At 38.4% G+C, this 15,822-nt stretch overlaps 1 protein-coding gene across 5 annotated transcripts in view; it reads left to right on the top strand.

Annotated features, from left to right (window-relative positions):
• Positions 1-516: 516 nt before the first annotated feature.
• HMGCLL1 (3-hydroxymethyl-3-methylglutaryl-CoA lyase like 1) overlaps positions 517-15,822 on the top strand; it is a 194,148-nt gene continuing 178,842 nt past the window's right edge. For 2 of the 5 annotated variants that reach the window (XM_045498584.1, XM_045498583.1), the window contains exon 1: positions 517-1,569. In XM_045498584.1, coding sequence (XP_045354540.1) covers positions 1,462-1,569 — 108 coding nt within the window. In that variant the 5' untranslated portion in view covers positions 517-1,461. The remainder of the gene's footprint in view (positions 1,570-15,822) is intronic. The other 3 variants (XM_045498586.1, XM_045498582.1, XM_045498585.1) reach the window with 3 other exon arrangements.

The raw sequence follows: 15,822 nt of genomic DNA, 5'->3' as shown, positions 1-15,822 counted from the left end.
GAAAATAATTAACAGTTGAGCTCTGCTAAAAATGACATAGAATCGATTTAGCACTATGAATATATGCCTATAAAATAGTCACTATCCGGTAAATAACAATTGGAATTTTTTTTTGTGCTTTAGAGAATTAAAGGCATCCAATAATTGCATGAGTTCAGTTTGGCTGCTCAAAGCATGTTCTCCAAGTTAATCTCCTTGGTCAAAGCCGTGGGGTCTAAGATCCCCTCATCCACTTTGCCTTTTCCAAGGCTGTTCCAGTAAGGATCTACATGATACCTCTCCATTCTACGCCTTTTTTGGTCTTTAGTGTTTTATTTCTATTACCCATGGAAGTCTTACCATTCTCACAGGTAATAATGATTGTGTCCTTATTCTGGGTGTTAAATTCCTTCTAAGTGTGTTTATGCTGTTTCACAACATAATCTTTGTATCCTTTCATCTGGTAGTGCAACATCAGCCAGCTTCTGATTTCTCTTTGCTACAGCAACCAGTCCAGCTGACTGGTGTGCCTGGCCATGCACGCTTGGTTGCACAAGACTGTTCTTGATGAATGTCTAGGCACTCTCAAGCTGCTGAACCCACTCTGAAAAGTTTTAGAGTGGGTCCAGGTGATGTAAGTGTGCTTGTGTGAAAGGAGAGGAGGTAGAGAAATGGTCTGTTCCAGGACCCTCTTCCCAATCCCCTCCACACCAAAGAGTACTCCTATTCAATGTCCCAAGGATTTGTATAGCATAGTCAGTTCGAACGAATTTAGCCTTTAGGGCTTTAATAATTTTGAGCCATGTATCTCTTACTCAATTCTATCTCAGTGCTTAACTTGTAGTACCAATTTACTGACAGTGTGGTGACCTACCAAGTTATCTGTGATATTTCCCCCAATTTTGTACTTTGTATATTCTCTTCTTTATTACACGGTGTTTTTACCTTGCAGATGCCCTCAAAATATTTTAAAATCGAGCTTACTATCATCAAACAGAAACTCAAATGAGTTCAAGGCTGGAGAAACCCACATTAAGCATGAAAGTCTGCAGCTGGGACTGAGCAAACTCACCGGCACAAAAACGCATGCGCCCTTCCTTTTATTTACACCCTTTCTTTCTCTTAGGATCTGAACCAGGTGAGAAGCCGGTAAGTGGGGCGTGTGCAGATAGCCCCGCACGCTGAGCGCAGTAAGGAAAACGCGCCACACTTGAGGAGCCGTGGGTACAGTTCCTTTTCTTCTCCGGTTGCGAGTGCTGGGGGCGTCCGCCGCAGGTGCCTCCCGAGCTCCCTGCCCCGGGCGCAGCCGCCGCTGCCGTCCGCTCCCCACCCTCTCGGCGCCGCCGCAGTGCGCGGAGCAGGGCTGGTGCTCTCCGCCCGTGGCCCGGAGGGGCGCGCTAGGGCCAGCGCCGCTCGCTCCGCATCCCTCTCCTCCAGGCTCCTGGAGCACTCCCATCGCCGTCTGCAGTCCCAGGCCCCGCCATGGGGAATGTGCCATCAGCGGTGAAGCACTGCCTCAGCTACCAGCAGCTTCTCCGGGAGCATCTCTGGATCGGGGATTCAGTGGCTGGGGCACTTGACCCTGCGCAGGTACTACCTCGCGGCCCAGGGTGTCCCCACCCTTTTGCACACTGCCAGCTGATCTCTGTCCCTGTTATGTAGCCACAGCACCCTAGGGCCCTTCCAGCAGCGGTTCCGTTTTGTTAGGCCTCACCTCTTAAAAGATTCCCCATCATCTCTGTGCTGTGAACATGTAGACCCGCCTCTATAGCTCAGATCCAGCAAGATCCCTACCTGTGGCCTTCTCCTGGTCCCCCAAAAGAAACTGTTTCTTCTCTGTTTTTCCCCTTGGAGGGGACCCATTATATAATCTTATCTGCAGGCATTCCTCCAGGGACAATGCCTTTGTTTTCACTTCCTTTCCTGTACTGTGGAACAAAGAGGACACATTTATCAAAATTGTGGCAGAAAAAGGAATGAAGCCAACATATAAGGCTAGGATAAAATGGTAGAATGAAATTATCTGTCGTACCAGTAATTATCCCTAATGTAGTACCAGTAATTATTCCCCAATTTATGCTTGAACACACTTGAATAAGCTTGAAAAAAACGTTGTAAATAACAGCAATTTCAAACCAAAATTTATTTCTATGTGATTCCTGAATACCTATTTTGAGACAACAGGCAACTTAATACTATCCACATGTTTGCAGCCGAATGCCCTCTCAAATGGCAGGTAAAAAAGAAATATATATTTGCTTTGCCTTTAAAAGAGGTCAAAATGTAAAATTTTGCAAGTAGTGACATTGATCATTGTTTGTATGAATGTTAAACCATGGACAAAGGGAGGAACAGTATAAGGGTTTAGCTCTTTTTTGTTTTGCTGAATGCAAAATATTTATTCCTGGTTCATCTTGTAAACAGAATAATAACTTGGGTTAATTATTTTAGTAGGTAAACATTTTACTATGTGGCTTTAAATCAACTATTCTAATACTGGGTATCCCTTTTCCTGTAGTTTTACATTTAGTGTATTCTCCATTTAGTGTATCCTTATGTGAAATTGTAATCTTGTTTCTACAAATCAGAATTCAGCATTTGTGGATTCCTTCAAAATCAATCAGAAGATACATTGCTTCTGATTACTTAAAAGATGGCCACAGTCATCTGGTTCAAAGCCTGTTGCTGAGAATTCACAAAAGAGAAAGTTATTCTTCTTGTATGTTTACATGTCTATTTAATTTTTCTACATTCTAATTTGATTTTTATCTATTGTAACTGTTAACTTTCATATTCAGTCTGTTACATAATAAGGAATCCTTAATTTTTATTCCCTAACTCTGAGACTTTACATGACTTTTGTTGCTATGTTAACATTGTATTTCTCTCCCTTACGTTCTAATTTTGTGGGGGCAATGATGGAGGCTAGGCTGCTACCTGCGCATGTCTACTTTGCCCTGTTAATATGTGGAAGCAGGTAATTGAAAACGACTAGCAGTATGAGAAACAGCTATATGCTCTCTAAATATGGCCCTTTTATCCCCTGACTGCTTTGCGTGGGAAACTCCTATTCATTTTTCAAACACAGCTTAAATGTCACTTCCTTTGACCAACTCTTTGCCCTGTCTACAGTTGAAGCCCCATTTCTGTGCTCTCATGGCACTTTATGTATAATTATGTTTTAGTCCCAATCTTGTTGAATTGTAATTTTTAAATCTTATTTGAACTCACAGCACCATTGACACCTGGTACCTGACACCTGACACTTCACTCATTGCAATTGATCTCCTCCCTTGGCATCTGTTTAACAACACCTGTAACTGCTTTAAGGCCTACCTCTGTGGTTCCTAAATCTGGAACCAGCCTGACTTAGTGGCCTCTACCAGTCTGGGAAATGATCAGTTCCTCATGACTTCTTACCACACTCACAGTTTCAGTTACTATTTATAGTGTGTGTGTGTGTGTGTGTGTGTGTGTGTGTGTGTGTGTGTGTGTGTGTATGTATATATGTAGTGTATTTATTTATCCAGATTTATTTCCCCATCTCCCTCTTAGACTCCAGTCCTCACGTTCAACTGCTCATTTGACATCATCATTTTCAAATTGGAAAAGCTAGTCAGACTCAGCATTTCCAAAACTAGATTTGTGTTCTCCCTCCCTAATCTCCAGAACTTCTCCAGTATTTCCTAAGAACCCCATCACAGTTCATTCCTTTCTATAAACCACAAACCAAGAGCTCTTTATTTTCATTTCCTACATCCAAAGTATCACTAAGTCCTGCAATTTTAAGTCTTGACTTTCTCTCAAATCCATCTATATTTTTCCAACTTTACTGCTGCTACCAATTTTAAAATGGCATTATCTCTCGTGGACTATTAACGAGTGAGGTTTCTTCAATCCACTGTTTATATGGCTAGTTGGGAGACGATCTCTACTTCAAATAGAATCCTGCTGTTCCCCCATTTTACAGCCTTCTATGAATGTCCATTACTATTAGGAATGAATATCACAACTTTTAAAGTGTCTCTGAAGCTTCGAATGGTATTTTCTTTGCATCTCTCTGCAACACCATCTAGAGGTATTCTTTTGTTCTTGCCACAGTGGCCTTCTTTGAATTCTTAATAATGTTTCTTCTGGAACCACGATCTTTGATCGTTCTCTCTTCTGCTGGGAAGATTCTTTTCAGCGAATTAACTTCTCTTCACCCTTCAGATCTTCACTCATATATTGTGTTCCCATGAAATCTTGCCAGGACTCTTAAGATAGGCAACCCTTGCTATCCTATATTGCTTAGTGCACAATTCATCATATATAATATGAATTATATATTTATTTCTGTGATTATTTGATGTTTAGTTCCCTACCAGATTCAAAGCATCATAAAAGTAAGGGAAACATATACCATTCTCAGCAAGTAACAGAATGGTTAGTTTTTAATGGCCAGTAAATACTTCTTGAATGAACAAATGAATGGATGTTTTTCTTATGCTTATGCGGACCATGAAATACTTGTTAGCACTTGCCAGGTCAATGATGGATACATCACAGTTCAATGATAAATATTAGTTAAATGAATGCTAATGTTAGGAGAATGAATACTTGGTGTCAATACAGTTTGGTCTTAGTGATAGAAGACGGATATTACTCTGTTTGGGTCTTACCTCTTCATCTCAAAACTCAGGTTTGATGGGGAGGAGAGACTTGAAAATGGATTCTGGGGTTTGTGCAGAGACAGCAGAATGCTTAATCATTTGTTCACCATAAAATCTGGCAGACAGAATGATGAGCAGGGCCCCTGTGATTTGAAACAATTTGATAACAGTTGGGACACATAGAATGTTGTGTTTTGAAAGAATCCTGCGCTAGGCAATAGAAGATTGGAAACCTAGATCTTTTTCTGCTACCAAGTCATTCTGTGATTTTGTGTAGGCGATATCCTGGCTAGATCTTAAAATTTCCATTTACACATGAGTGGTAATAATGTATCCCTGATAAATTATTAGGATTAAAAATAAATATTGAGTGTGTGTATGTGTGAGTATACATTGTGAAATAAAAGTTTCACAATTTATTATCAAATACAAAATGGGTCATTGTAAATGAAAGGCTTACTGTACCACAGCTCCACTAATTAAATTCTTTGCGTTTCTAATATTTTGCTAACGGCGCTGGTTTTACAGAAGACTTTCAATAGATGAGGCTGTTAAAATAGATCATTCTATGGTTCAAGGTATCTCTTAAGGCCTGTTTGATTTCCTATGTGTGTCTCTTAAAATGGGTATGAAGAAACTGGCTTAATTGGTATGTTTCAAGGTTTTGATTCAGTGTGATCAAATCAAATGTAACCTGGGAAAGCAATTACTTTTTGGTTTCCAAGTGCTACATAAGCAGTATCTAAATTTCTTTATTATTTTTTTATTTTTTATTTTTTTGAAAGTTTATTTATTTTGAGAGAGAGAGTCAGAGAGTCAGGCGTGGTGGGACAGAGAGAGAGGGAGGGAGAGAGAATCCCAAGAAGCTCTGCAATGTCAGTGCAGAGCCCGATGCAGGGCTCGAACTCCCAAAGGGTGAGATCATGACCTGCGCTGAAGTCAGACCCTTAACACTGAGCCACCCAGGTGCCTCAGTTTCTTCATATGTTAATAACCCATGTGACAATAAAATTCTGAACAATCTAAATTCTAATTCAAATGATTTTAAATGTATTAGATGCATAAAAGCAAAATTGTAGATTATGTGACATTAACTTTATAGTTATTGTACATCATATCCTGATTCCTTTAAGTTACTTTGGCTCTCTGCAAAAAATGTGATTCAAAGAAAGGATTTGGTGTTCAAATTTCTCTAGAATTTAAAAATTTTTTTTTTCAACGTTTATTTATTTTTGGGACAGAGAGAGACAGAGCATGAACGGGGGAGGGGCAGAGAGAGAGGGAGACACAGAACCGGAAACAGGCTCCAGGCTCTGAGCCATCAGCCCAGAGCCTGACGCGGGGCCCAAACTCCCGGACCGCGAGATCGTGACCTGGCTGAAGTCAGACACTTAACCGACTGCGCCACCCAGGCGCCCCTCTAGAATTTTAAACTGAATATATTTCTGCTTAAATTTAAGCAGAGGATAATGTGACTGCATGCTTTTTAGTTTGCATTTATGCAGTTGTTAGCACATTTACTAAATATCTTAGGACTAGGGAGGAATTTTCAGAAGAGAAAAAAGTACCATTTCACTTTTTTTTTTATTTGTCTCAAGTGTTTTTTTTCCCCTCTTTTTTTCCCTTCCATTTTGACTCCTTCCCCCTTTTTCTCCTCTTATAGCTTCTTTTGAAATGACCTATTATTATTATTAATTCCCCCCCTGCAATAGCTTGTTAATTATATACTGTTTTTACTATACTCTTAGCTGCTATCTATAAGATACCAACACACATCCTGGGATTATTAAATTTTTTTATGTTTATTTTTGAGGGAGAGGGAGAGACAGAGCATGAGCAGGGGAGGAGCAGAGAGAGAGAGAGGGAGACACAGAGTCCGAAGCAGGCTCCAGGCTCTGAGCTTTCAGCACAGAGCCCAATGTGGGGCTTGAACCCACAAACGGTGAGATCATGAGCTGAGGTCATATGATCAGCCTACTGAGCCACCCAGGTGCCCCAATACAGTATTATTAACTATAGTTGCTATGCTTACATTAGATTCACAGAACTTACTTATAGCTGGATATTTGTATAGAGTAACAACTTAAAGTTCAAAAAGAAAAAAGGAATAAAAAGATGATCGGATGCTTCAGGAAAAAATAATACTTTATGGAAAAATAGACTATTCTAATGGTTTTCACTATAAATAAAAATTATGAAAGATTTTATTTTTGAGACAGAGACAGAGCATGAACGGGGGAGGGTCAGAGAGAGAGGGAGACACAGAATCCGAAGCAGGCTCCAGGCTCTGTGCTATCAGCACAGAGCACGACGCGGGGCTCGAACTCACAGACCCCGAGATCATGATCTGAGCTGAAGTCGCACGCTTAGCGGACTGAGCCACCCAGGTGCCCCTGAAAGATTTTAAAAGAAGAAAATTATGCTCAACTTCAGTATCTGGCTTTAGAGAAACAATATACTACTTACTTATGTGTGACATAGTTCAGTAAATTTTTTGAATAAATCAATGAATGATTATATGGATAATCCCTTTATAATATTTTGTCTCTATTGATATGTTTATCTCAAATCTTTGATTTTATGGGCGTGAGGTTTGTAAACCTATTTTTGTCATGAACCTTTTCTTTTTAATCCTTTGCATTGCATTATTTCTGTTTCATTCTTTTTGTCAATTCTTAAGCCTTTCTGGAAATCCACGTATTTTATTAGTTCATTTGAAAAGTATTTTGTAGGTTTGTTGATCCTCTTGTCTACATGTATATGTTTGTATCTTTGTGCATATGTATGATGTGCCAAAAACTAATTTCTATTTCTTGAAAAAAAACAAAGTCTACTTCTGTGTTTTTGAATTAACATTTTCATTTTCCTTATTTGAATGTTTAGCTCATGTAATGTTAATCTTTTTCAAAACGTGTGAAGTGTCTTCAGGCACTCTCATTTCTCTATCATTTTGCTTTAAATGTCTCTTATAAGCTGCTTACCTGATAGTCTGTACCTTTCAGTAAGTGACTTCCTGTGACCGTTGATGTGTTTTTCCTGTCTGCCACGTCTGCCATCCTCAGCGCTTTATAGTTTTTATCTCTGAGGCTGTTTATACTTTTTAGTATTATCACTTGATATTTAAATCAGTATGATTGTTTGGAACAAAATATGTACTTCACAGAGTGAACTCATTCATCTTTAGCAAAAGTCTGTTTCATTAGTACACCATGGCTCCTTGCATAGCACGTTAGCAGGTATGTGGCCATTCTCAAGACTGTTTCTGTTAACATAAGATCTCTGACAGGTAGGTGAAGGTAGAGTCCAAAGACTTGTATTACTGATGAAGCCAAAGACTTTACTCATGGACACAGCAAAATTAGAAAGTTGAAAATACACATATTTGTGATCAGAAGCTTATAAAGTGAACAATCACAAGCAGTGACGAGCCCTTTGTGTGGCCATGCGATTTAATGGCTCAGATGAAGTTAACTCGGTGAATTTCAGTGGAAGTCGAATAGTGGATGGCAGATTCACCAGGACCTTGAACACGCTGCAGAACAATCTCAAAATGTGGGGATGAGGGAATAATAGAAAACTAAGTTCTCCTGGCTTTGGTAGATAAGGGATACAAGTCCTCAAACAGAGATGAAGGACAGTATAGCCAAATCACATGGATCTCAAAGGAGCAGGAGTTTTGTTTTTTTTTTTTTTTTTTTTTATTAATTTTTTTTTTTTTTCAACGTTCATTCATTTCTGGGACAGAGAGAAACAGAGCATGAACGGGGGAGGGGCAGAGAGAGAGGGAGACACAGAATCGGAAACAGGCTCCAGGCTCCGAGCCATCAGCCCAGAGCCTGACGCGGGGCTCGAACTCACGAACGGCGAGATCGTGACCTGGCTGAAGTCGGACGCCCAACCGACTGCGCCACCCAGGCGCCCCATGAGCAGGAGTTTTTATAGGAGTAAAAAAGTGCAACAATTTTCAGGAAGTAGTAGAAACCAAAGATGCCATCCATACTTTTGGTCACTAGCAAGATGTAGGAAACTAAGCAGTCTCTACGTGAGAGGGTTCTAGGTCTGATGCTTTCCACACTAGTGATCAAGGCTTCATTTGAGGCCATAAGATGATGGGAATGTTCAGTTCAGAGGTTATGAATATAGTGGAGTTTGTTATTACAGAGCTGTTTTCAGATGGAAAACTTATGAGGCTTGAGTCTTCACATAACGAGAAAGGCAGAGAACTATGTGGGGTTCTATAGAAGAAGAAGTAGATGGTTGTTGGGAATAATTTTTTGGGGAATGACCCAAGAAACAGTACTGTAAAATAAAGTGGGTCATCACGTGTTTGATCCTCCACAGTCTTTTGATGGATGTGGTTCTCTTTGGGTATCTTGGCATCTGTCAGGACCTGGATTGATTGCATTTTGAGAGAGTCCTCATCTCTCAAGCATGGAGACTGCACATCTTGGAGTCCCCTTTAGTTGGAATTGACTTACATGTGGTTTTGAAAAAAAACAAAAACCTTTTTGTCAAGGTTGTTCACGTGTTGATTCCTGAAGGGAAATGCCTGGCTGGTGAATGAATGCTGAGATCAAGAACAGAAACCCTGATGGTTGTGGCTTGGTCTCTGTACCATTGGGAAGGATGCTCCTATGGATACTTCATTCCATACATCCCACATCCAAGATGCAGCTTCTATATATTTTTCTCATATTTTTTAAAATTAAGATACAATAATTTGTATGAGTTCTGTATGCAGAACGCTTTTTAATTTATGTAGCTACTACTGTGGAGTATTCAATATGTACTAGGTACTAACTGCTTTGCGTACAATAACTCCTTTAATCCTTCCAACAATCCATTTTATGAACTGAATAATTAGGATGCAGAAGGGTAAAAGAAGTTGTTTGTGGTCCACAACTAGTGAATAGCAGAGCTGGGAATTGAATTCAGGCAGCTGTGGTTGCAGAGCCCCTGATTTTTCCTCCTATATCAGTGTTTCCTAACCTTTTCTGGTGATAGGAGTCACCTGAGGTGTTTATCAAATGTCCCAGAAATTCTGATCCCGTAGCTCTGAGGTGGAGCCACACCATCACTGTTTTTACATTCTTTTGTTGTTATTGTTGATGTTGGCTTATTTTTGCAAATACTGTGCTGGGTGAGGCTGCCACCGCTGTATCCCATTAATATCATTAATTCATGGAGAGTTATTCATTAAGGTATGAGTAGTGATGTGTGTGAATGTATACATATCAACCTGTATCTGTACCATCGCTGCATCTGCTTTCAGAGGGTCTGCTGTCATATCATATTTTCTCTGGTCTATCTTTCCAGAGCTCCTGGCTCCTGTCCATGAAAGACTCCTATGAGTTTCAACTTCCCTTCTGCCCTCTTTGAGGTTGAGACTAGAGTTCTGCCTGGAATAGAATTGCATTGGATACAAAAGGAAAAACAACTTGGTTTCCAATAAATTTCCTGTTCCCTTCAATCTCCAATACTTTCTGTCCTTGGATTTCTGTTGGCTCCTGTATTTCTTGCTTTCTCTTATTCCAGCTGGCTTTCACATCCTTCCCTCCCCCCACTCTGTGTTCTTGTTTTTTTCATTAGCTGTGAGCTCCTCCAAGTCTTCTGGCTTTCTTTATGCTTATTCACTCTGTGCTGTAACTTTCCCTGACCCTTTCTTCTCTCCTTGAGTATCCCTTTCCAAGTTTAGCTTTTATTTTTGTTTCTTTTTAGTTTTTCTAATCAACTAAGGGGCTAGACTGTGCAGTACTGTAACTTTATGGGTCACTTTCATGTAGCAGATCATATTAAAGGAGATAAAGCAAAGTCATATATTTGGGGAATATTGTTTTTAACAGTAATTCTGATTTGAAAGTGATCGTCCAGCCGCTTAAAGCCCTAATAATAAAAGCAACATGCAGAATTCTGGTTTCCTCCCGCAGGTCTCTCTATTGTTAGTCTAAGTGGGAGATGCAGATTGGCTTCTGCACAGGTGAGCAGACTTTATTCTCTGGAAGTATTTTGTTGGGTCAAGGCTACATTTAAAAGTTAAGGACATAGAAATGCCTTAAGCATGATGTGCACTCTTTGTCTATGTCGCTGCCTTGGGCATCCAGATTATCTTACTGTGCTGATGGATATAAATATGTATTTTAAATTCTTGATGGACAATTACATGGGGATGCTTTAATGAGATCACCTAGGACATTTCTGAACATTGGCATATTTTGAACAATATAGAAGGAGTTGTCTTTAAATTACCAGAAATTTGCTATCTTCCCCTTTGGATGATATTTTCTGAGTAATCAGAATTCATTCCTGAGTGAACACTCAGGTGTTGTTGCATTTATTCCACATCTGCCCATGTTGATGGGGACATTTTTGTATTTTCTTCAGAAAGTAATACTGGCTGGCATATCCTGTTCCCAAAACATTCATTCTAAAATCAGACTTTATATAAAGAGACTTTTGTGTGAAGATAACTTAGAACATTATTCAAGTTTATAGATGTTTATATTTTTAAACCTTTTTCATATAGTTTATAGGAAAGCCTACTAATAATGTAATGGAAAGCCCACTAGTAGAAAGGCTCTCTGAAAAATATAAAGTATAAACAAAACTATTGTTTCTACACAGTGATGAAGGGACCAGAACTGTGAGTTCTGAACATGATTTTGATGAGAGAAGCCGGTATTTCCTTCCCTGATTCAGAGAGAGGAAGGGCTGTGCTCTGGCTCTCTGATGCTGGCAAGGTAGTAAGGACCATGGTGGGCAGGAAGGGGAAGTAGAACCACTAGAGCTTCTGTCCCAAGGGCACTATTCAGGCCACATTTTCATTTTTCATTGCTATCTTCTTCTGAAAGCTCATTTCTTCATCCTGCTTTTTATTTGAATCACTCTTTTTCCTGCATTCCTTTCTTACAACTCAGTTAAAAACACAAGCCTGTAAATATGTTCTAATGCAGCACAGGGGGAGTCAGTGATGATGATAATAGTCTTTGTGTTGGAGGTAGATGGAAGGTCAAATGGGATTCGGATGGATGGAAGAACTTCCTGGTCAGAATAAGATGGTTGAAAATATACTGGCAGAATTAATACCATTAATTCATGGAGAGTTATTCATTAAGGTATGAATAGTGATGTGTGTGAATGTATACATATCAACCTGTATCTGTACCATCTATCTTATCTATTGTCTCTTATAGGAAAAAAATAACTGACAGGCCCCTACTCTTGAAAATCTACTTAATAGTTTTTTTTTTTTTTTTTTTTCATGTTTGATTTGAAAATGGATGCTCACCTTTGCAAGTGGTGACTCTTTTGAGTGTTTGGCTTGTGTCCCTTGCCTCTCTTTCTGCCAGACCCAATTTCTGTATAGCACTTAGTGGACTTATGTTTGTTTTCCTCATTGAAGTAGAGTTCCCTACCAAATATGTTTGAAATGATTAAAATATCGAGGCATTAAACATGTAATATTTTTTTTAGTGCTAGAGCGAGATCTTCTCAAGAGATGAAACTATGTTTTATTTACCTTTCTGTTATTCAGGAGATCTAAATACTCAGATCCTTTAAAAATGTCTATAGACCAAAATAGTTTCTATATGTTAAATACAACAAATATCCATAATACAAACTTCAGCTGCTTTCAGCCAAATTAACTGACCTTCTGATGGGCAAGAGTATGTGTTTAATTATATAAAAGATGTTATTTTTGTAGACTAGAATTAGTAGTTTTAGTTCTGTATTTTCCATATTGGACTATAATGTGTATTTTTAAATCCAGGTGCTAAATTTGGAAGTTTTGAAAAACCTGTGTTTTCTCTCCTATCACTGTGAAGGTCAGAGAAAGTAGAATCTAGCTTTTCATTTACTTTCCATATCTGTTTTTACTGAGTTAATTCACACGGTGTACAATATGAATCTTCTCAGGATTCCATTTTATGGGAAAAGGAGTAGAAACATTGAGGGGTATAATGATACCCTTAGGGTGAAGCAGCTTCTCTATTGCAGTGTCTAAGCCATGGTCTCTGGTTTTGGATTCAGTGTTTGGGCTGAATATCCCACTGATAGTAAGCGCATCAAATGTCACCTTAGGCTCGTTAACTTTCCAAGTCACGCTTCCTTGGATTTGTGAAGTACGGAAATGCAGATGGCAGGAAACTTCGACTACATAAAAACGCCTTTAATATAAGTTTCACTCTATGAAATCAGCATTTCATAAAGTCTTTTTGGTGAACTTTATTAACAAGCGAAGGGGTCTAGGAAGCTTGGCAAAAAAGGAGGCAGGAAACCCCAAAGAGAACATGTCTGTCAGACGTCTTTCCTTCTGGGGCTTCCTTCCAAATGTTTTTGGATCTTGAAGGAAGTGGAGTGGCTCTCTGCCACCACTTTCATACATCTGTAACCCACTGAGTGTACAGAGTCTGGCATTCACTTTTTAAATTCTTTCCTCAATCTGTATTTATTTCACTGTGAAATAGAAGCTGATCACATAGGTTAATGTTGAAGTCAAAATATGAATCTTATTTTACTTAGACACAATTTCTACTTTCTGAGAATTTTGATTTAAGGACTGAGAATTCTCAGATTTTTAAAACTGCCTATGGCACAGTTCAAACCTTACATTTTATAGAAAGCTGTGGACCTGGTCAAACATAAAAGCTTAGGGCAATTTGGAGTTCTGTTTGCCTAGGTTTTAGGGCTGTGTTTAAAAGAAATTTGCAAGACCTGTGGAGAAACAGATGTAGTTATTCAGACTTTCACTCATGAATGTCTGCTATCACTTAGTCCCCGTTCCCTTATGACAAGATTTTAATATTTAATATAATTCTGCTAAATGTATGCTCTAGAAAATATTGAAAGAAAAACTTGAGCTAAAGGAAATGGAACATAAGCCTGTGTAAATATTCATCTCTAGAGAGCTAGATCTCTTAAGTATCTATTTGCTTTTTGAAGAATATATACAGATACTGACCTTTTGGGGAGAAAAGAATAGTGATAACTTGTTAAATAGAATGCCAATCATTTCCCTTAATCAAAAAGTATGATTTAGGGTCAATAGTATTTTAGCATACCTGCTCTAGATTTGCAACTAACTTATTGAATGGAACAAATGGAAGAACACATGAGCTATAAAGTGCTACAGTAACTGTTAATAGAGTATTATTGACAAGAGTTTGGGAATTTACACAACAATAATAATAGCAACCATTCCTACCACATACAGAACTTATGCCAATGACTTTGCTAAAGGCTTTACTTAACTTCTGAACTCATATTTGCACGAAGAAGATCCTGTTTTGCTTACTTTTAATGTGAGGAAAGGGAGGCTCATAGAGTTAATAAAAATCTCTGCGGGTCACATAACTCGTAGCAGTACTGGACTTGAACCTGTAACAGGTTCCAAAGCCAGAGTTTCTTATGCTACATCATGCCAGTGTATTAAGACCAGTATTAAGCATATTAAGACCAGTAGGAACTTGAATTACAAGAAAATTATTTTGTACTCATTTACTGTAACTTCTTTTTGTTTAACAGACTAGGTAATGTTCTAGATTAATCAATCACTTTAAGGAAGGAAACTGCACTTGGTTACAAATGACTTAGGATGATATAGCTTACCCTGCCTTATTCATTTTGAGACCCAATTTTGAAAATCTGAGGTAGGTGAATGTGAATGAATCACTGTTATTTTAGGGAGAACTTATTCAGACTCTTTAAAATGATGCCACTGTTCTTTGTTAAACTTTGACAACCCTCTTTCACTCTGTACCTCACATCAGCCCTTCTTTTACCTCTGTACTTGGGTAAATGGTGTTATAGGATATTTCTGAGAAATAGATCCTTTCTTAGTTTCTTAATAAGTGCCTTAAACTTGGGACAGGTACAGTTGACTTAAAGTCATACCAAAAAGGTCAGATTTATACAAAAGGCATTGTATACATACCAAATATTATGTATGCAGACCTCACACACCTATTGAAAATTTCTGAGTAAGTTCTGTTGGAAAAAAAAAATCTATTTCCTTCAATCATTGGCGTCTTTATTCTTTGGTCTAAGTGGTCATCTAAACCACAGTGTGTAGAGTAAAACCACACTATAATACAATAAGTGAAATTAAAAAAAAAAAAAAAACTCAATCCCCTAATATGTGCTAAAGTGCTATTGTGAGGTTAATAAAAACTTTATTAATAAGACCTGGGTTGTTGGAAGCATAGGAAACAATTTTCTATTGGACATAAACAAATACAAATGTAAAGATAATGAAACAAATTGTATATAACTGATCACAGAATAAAAAAGATAATGGGGTGATAAAAAAAAATAATGACAACGCAGTTCTAGCTCTACAATGTGTCCCTAAGAGAACTTCAGGATACTTCCATTTGAGAAATGAAGAGCTCAGGAACCAGTCATGTTGTGACTGGACATTTGAGTTGAATTTACACCATTAAAGATTGCACTTGTTTCAAGTGGCTTTTCTGTCCTCAATTTCTGCTCAGCAATTCTAAAACCCATTCTGAAGTGCAGAACGTGGGGTGGCCTGTGTCTGTATTTCCTCATTTCTTCTTGCCACTGGGCGGACTTGGCTCCTTGGGAACATTGAGCTGTGATGCTGCGCTGTCCACTTCTGAGGAAGCCATAAGCCCTATGAGTTTTGATGCCACTTGTTCTTTTACTAAAAAAGAAAAGCGAGCGAAGACCAGGAGCTTCTTTTTCACCTGTTGGAAAAGGAAAATAAAAATGATTCTTGTCATACATTTTGTAGGAAGTCCTGGTTAGCTAGTTTTGATGAAGCCACAGGTAAACCTTGGTGTCAGATGAATTAATTACTCAAGCTACATGTAATAACTTTCTTCTGTTTTCTGATTCATAATGTAGTTGGAGACCTAATCTGTTAAACCAACATGGATAGTAGAAAGTGAATGCCAAGAACTCTTTTAGAGAGTCTGGAATAATTAAAATGCTCTGGGACATGCTAGAATATAGGTATGTCATTAATTCCCAGGAAGCAAACACCGTGTGCAAAATTAAATTTGTGCCTAATCTTTAATGAACTACACAATTCTCATATACTATAAAAACTACAAAAGCTGGAAATCAGAAAAACTGATCCTATTCTTAGATAGTTTTGATATTTGTATTTCAGTTGTGGCAGGGTATAATTAAATTTGGTCTATGGGGTGTGTGTTTTATTTTTCACATT

This window comes from Leopardus geoffroyi, chromosome B2 (assembly GCF_018350155.1).
Source record: "Leopardus geoffroyi isolate Oge1 chromosome B2, O.geoffroyi_Oge1_pat1.0, whole genome shotgun sequence".
In the NCBI taxonomy this organism is placed as follows: Eukaryota; Metazoa; Chordata; class Mammalia; order Carnivora; family Felidae; genus Leopardus; species Leopardus geoffroyi.
This window is presented reverse-complemented; position numbering and strand designations above follow the sequence as displayed.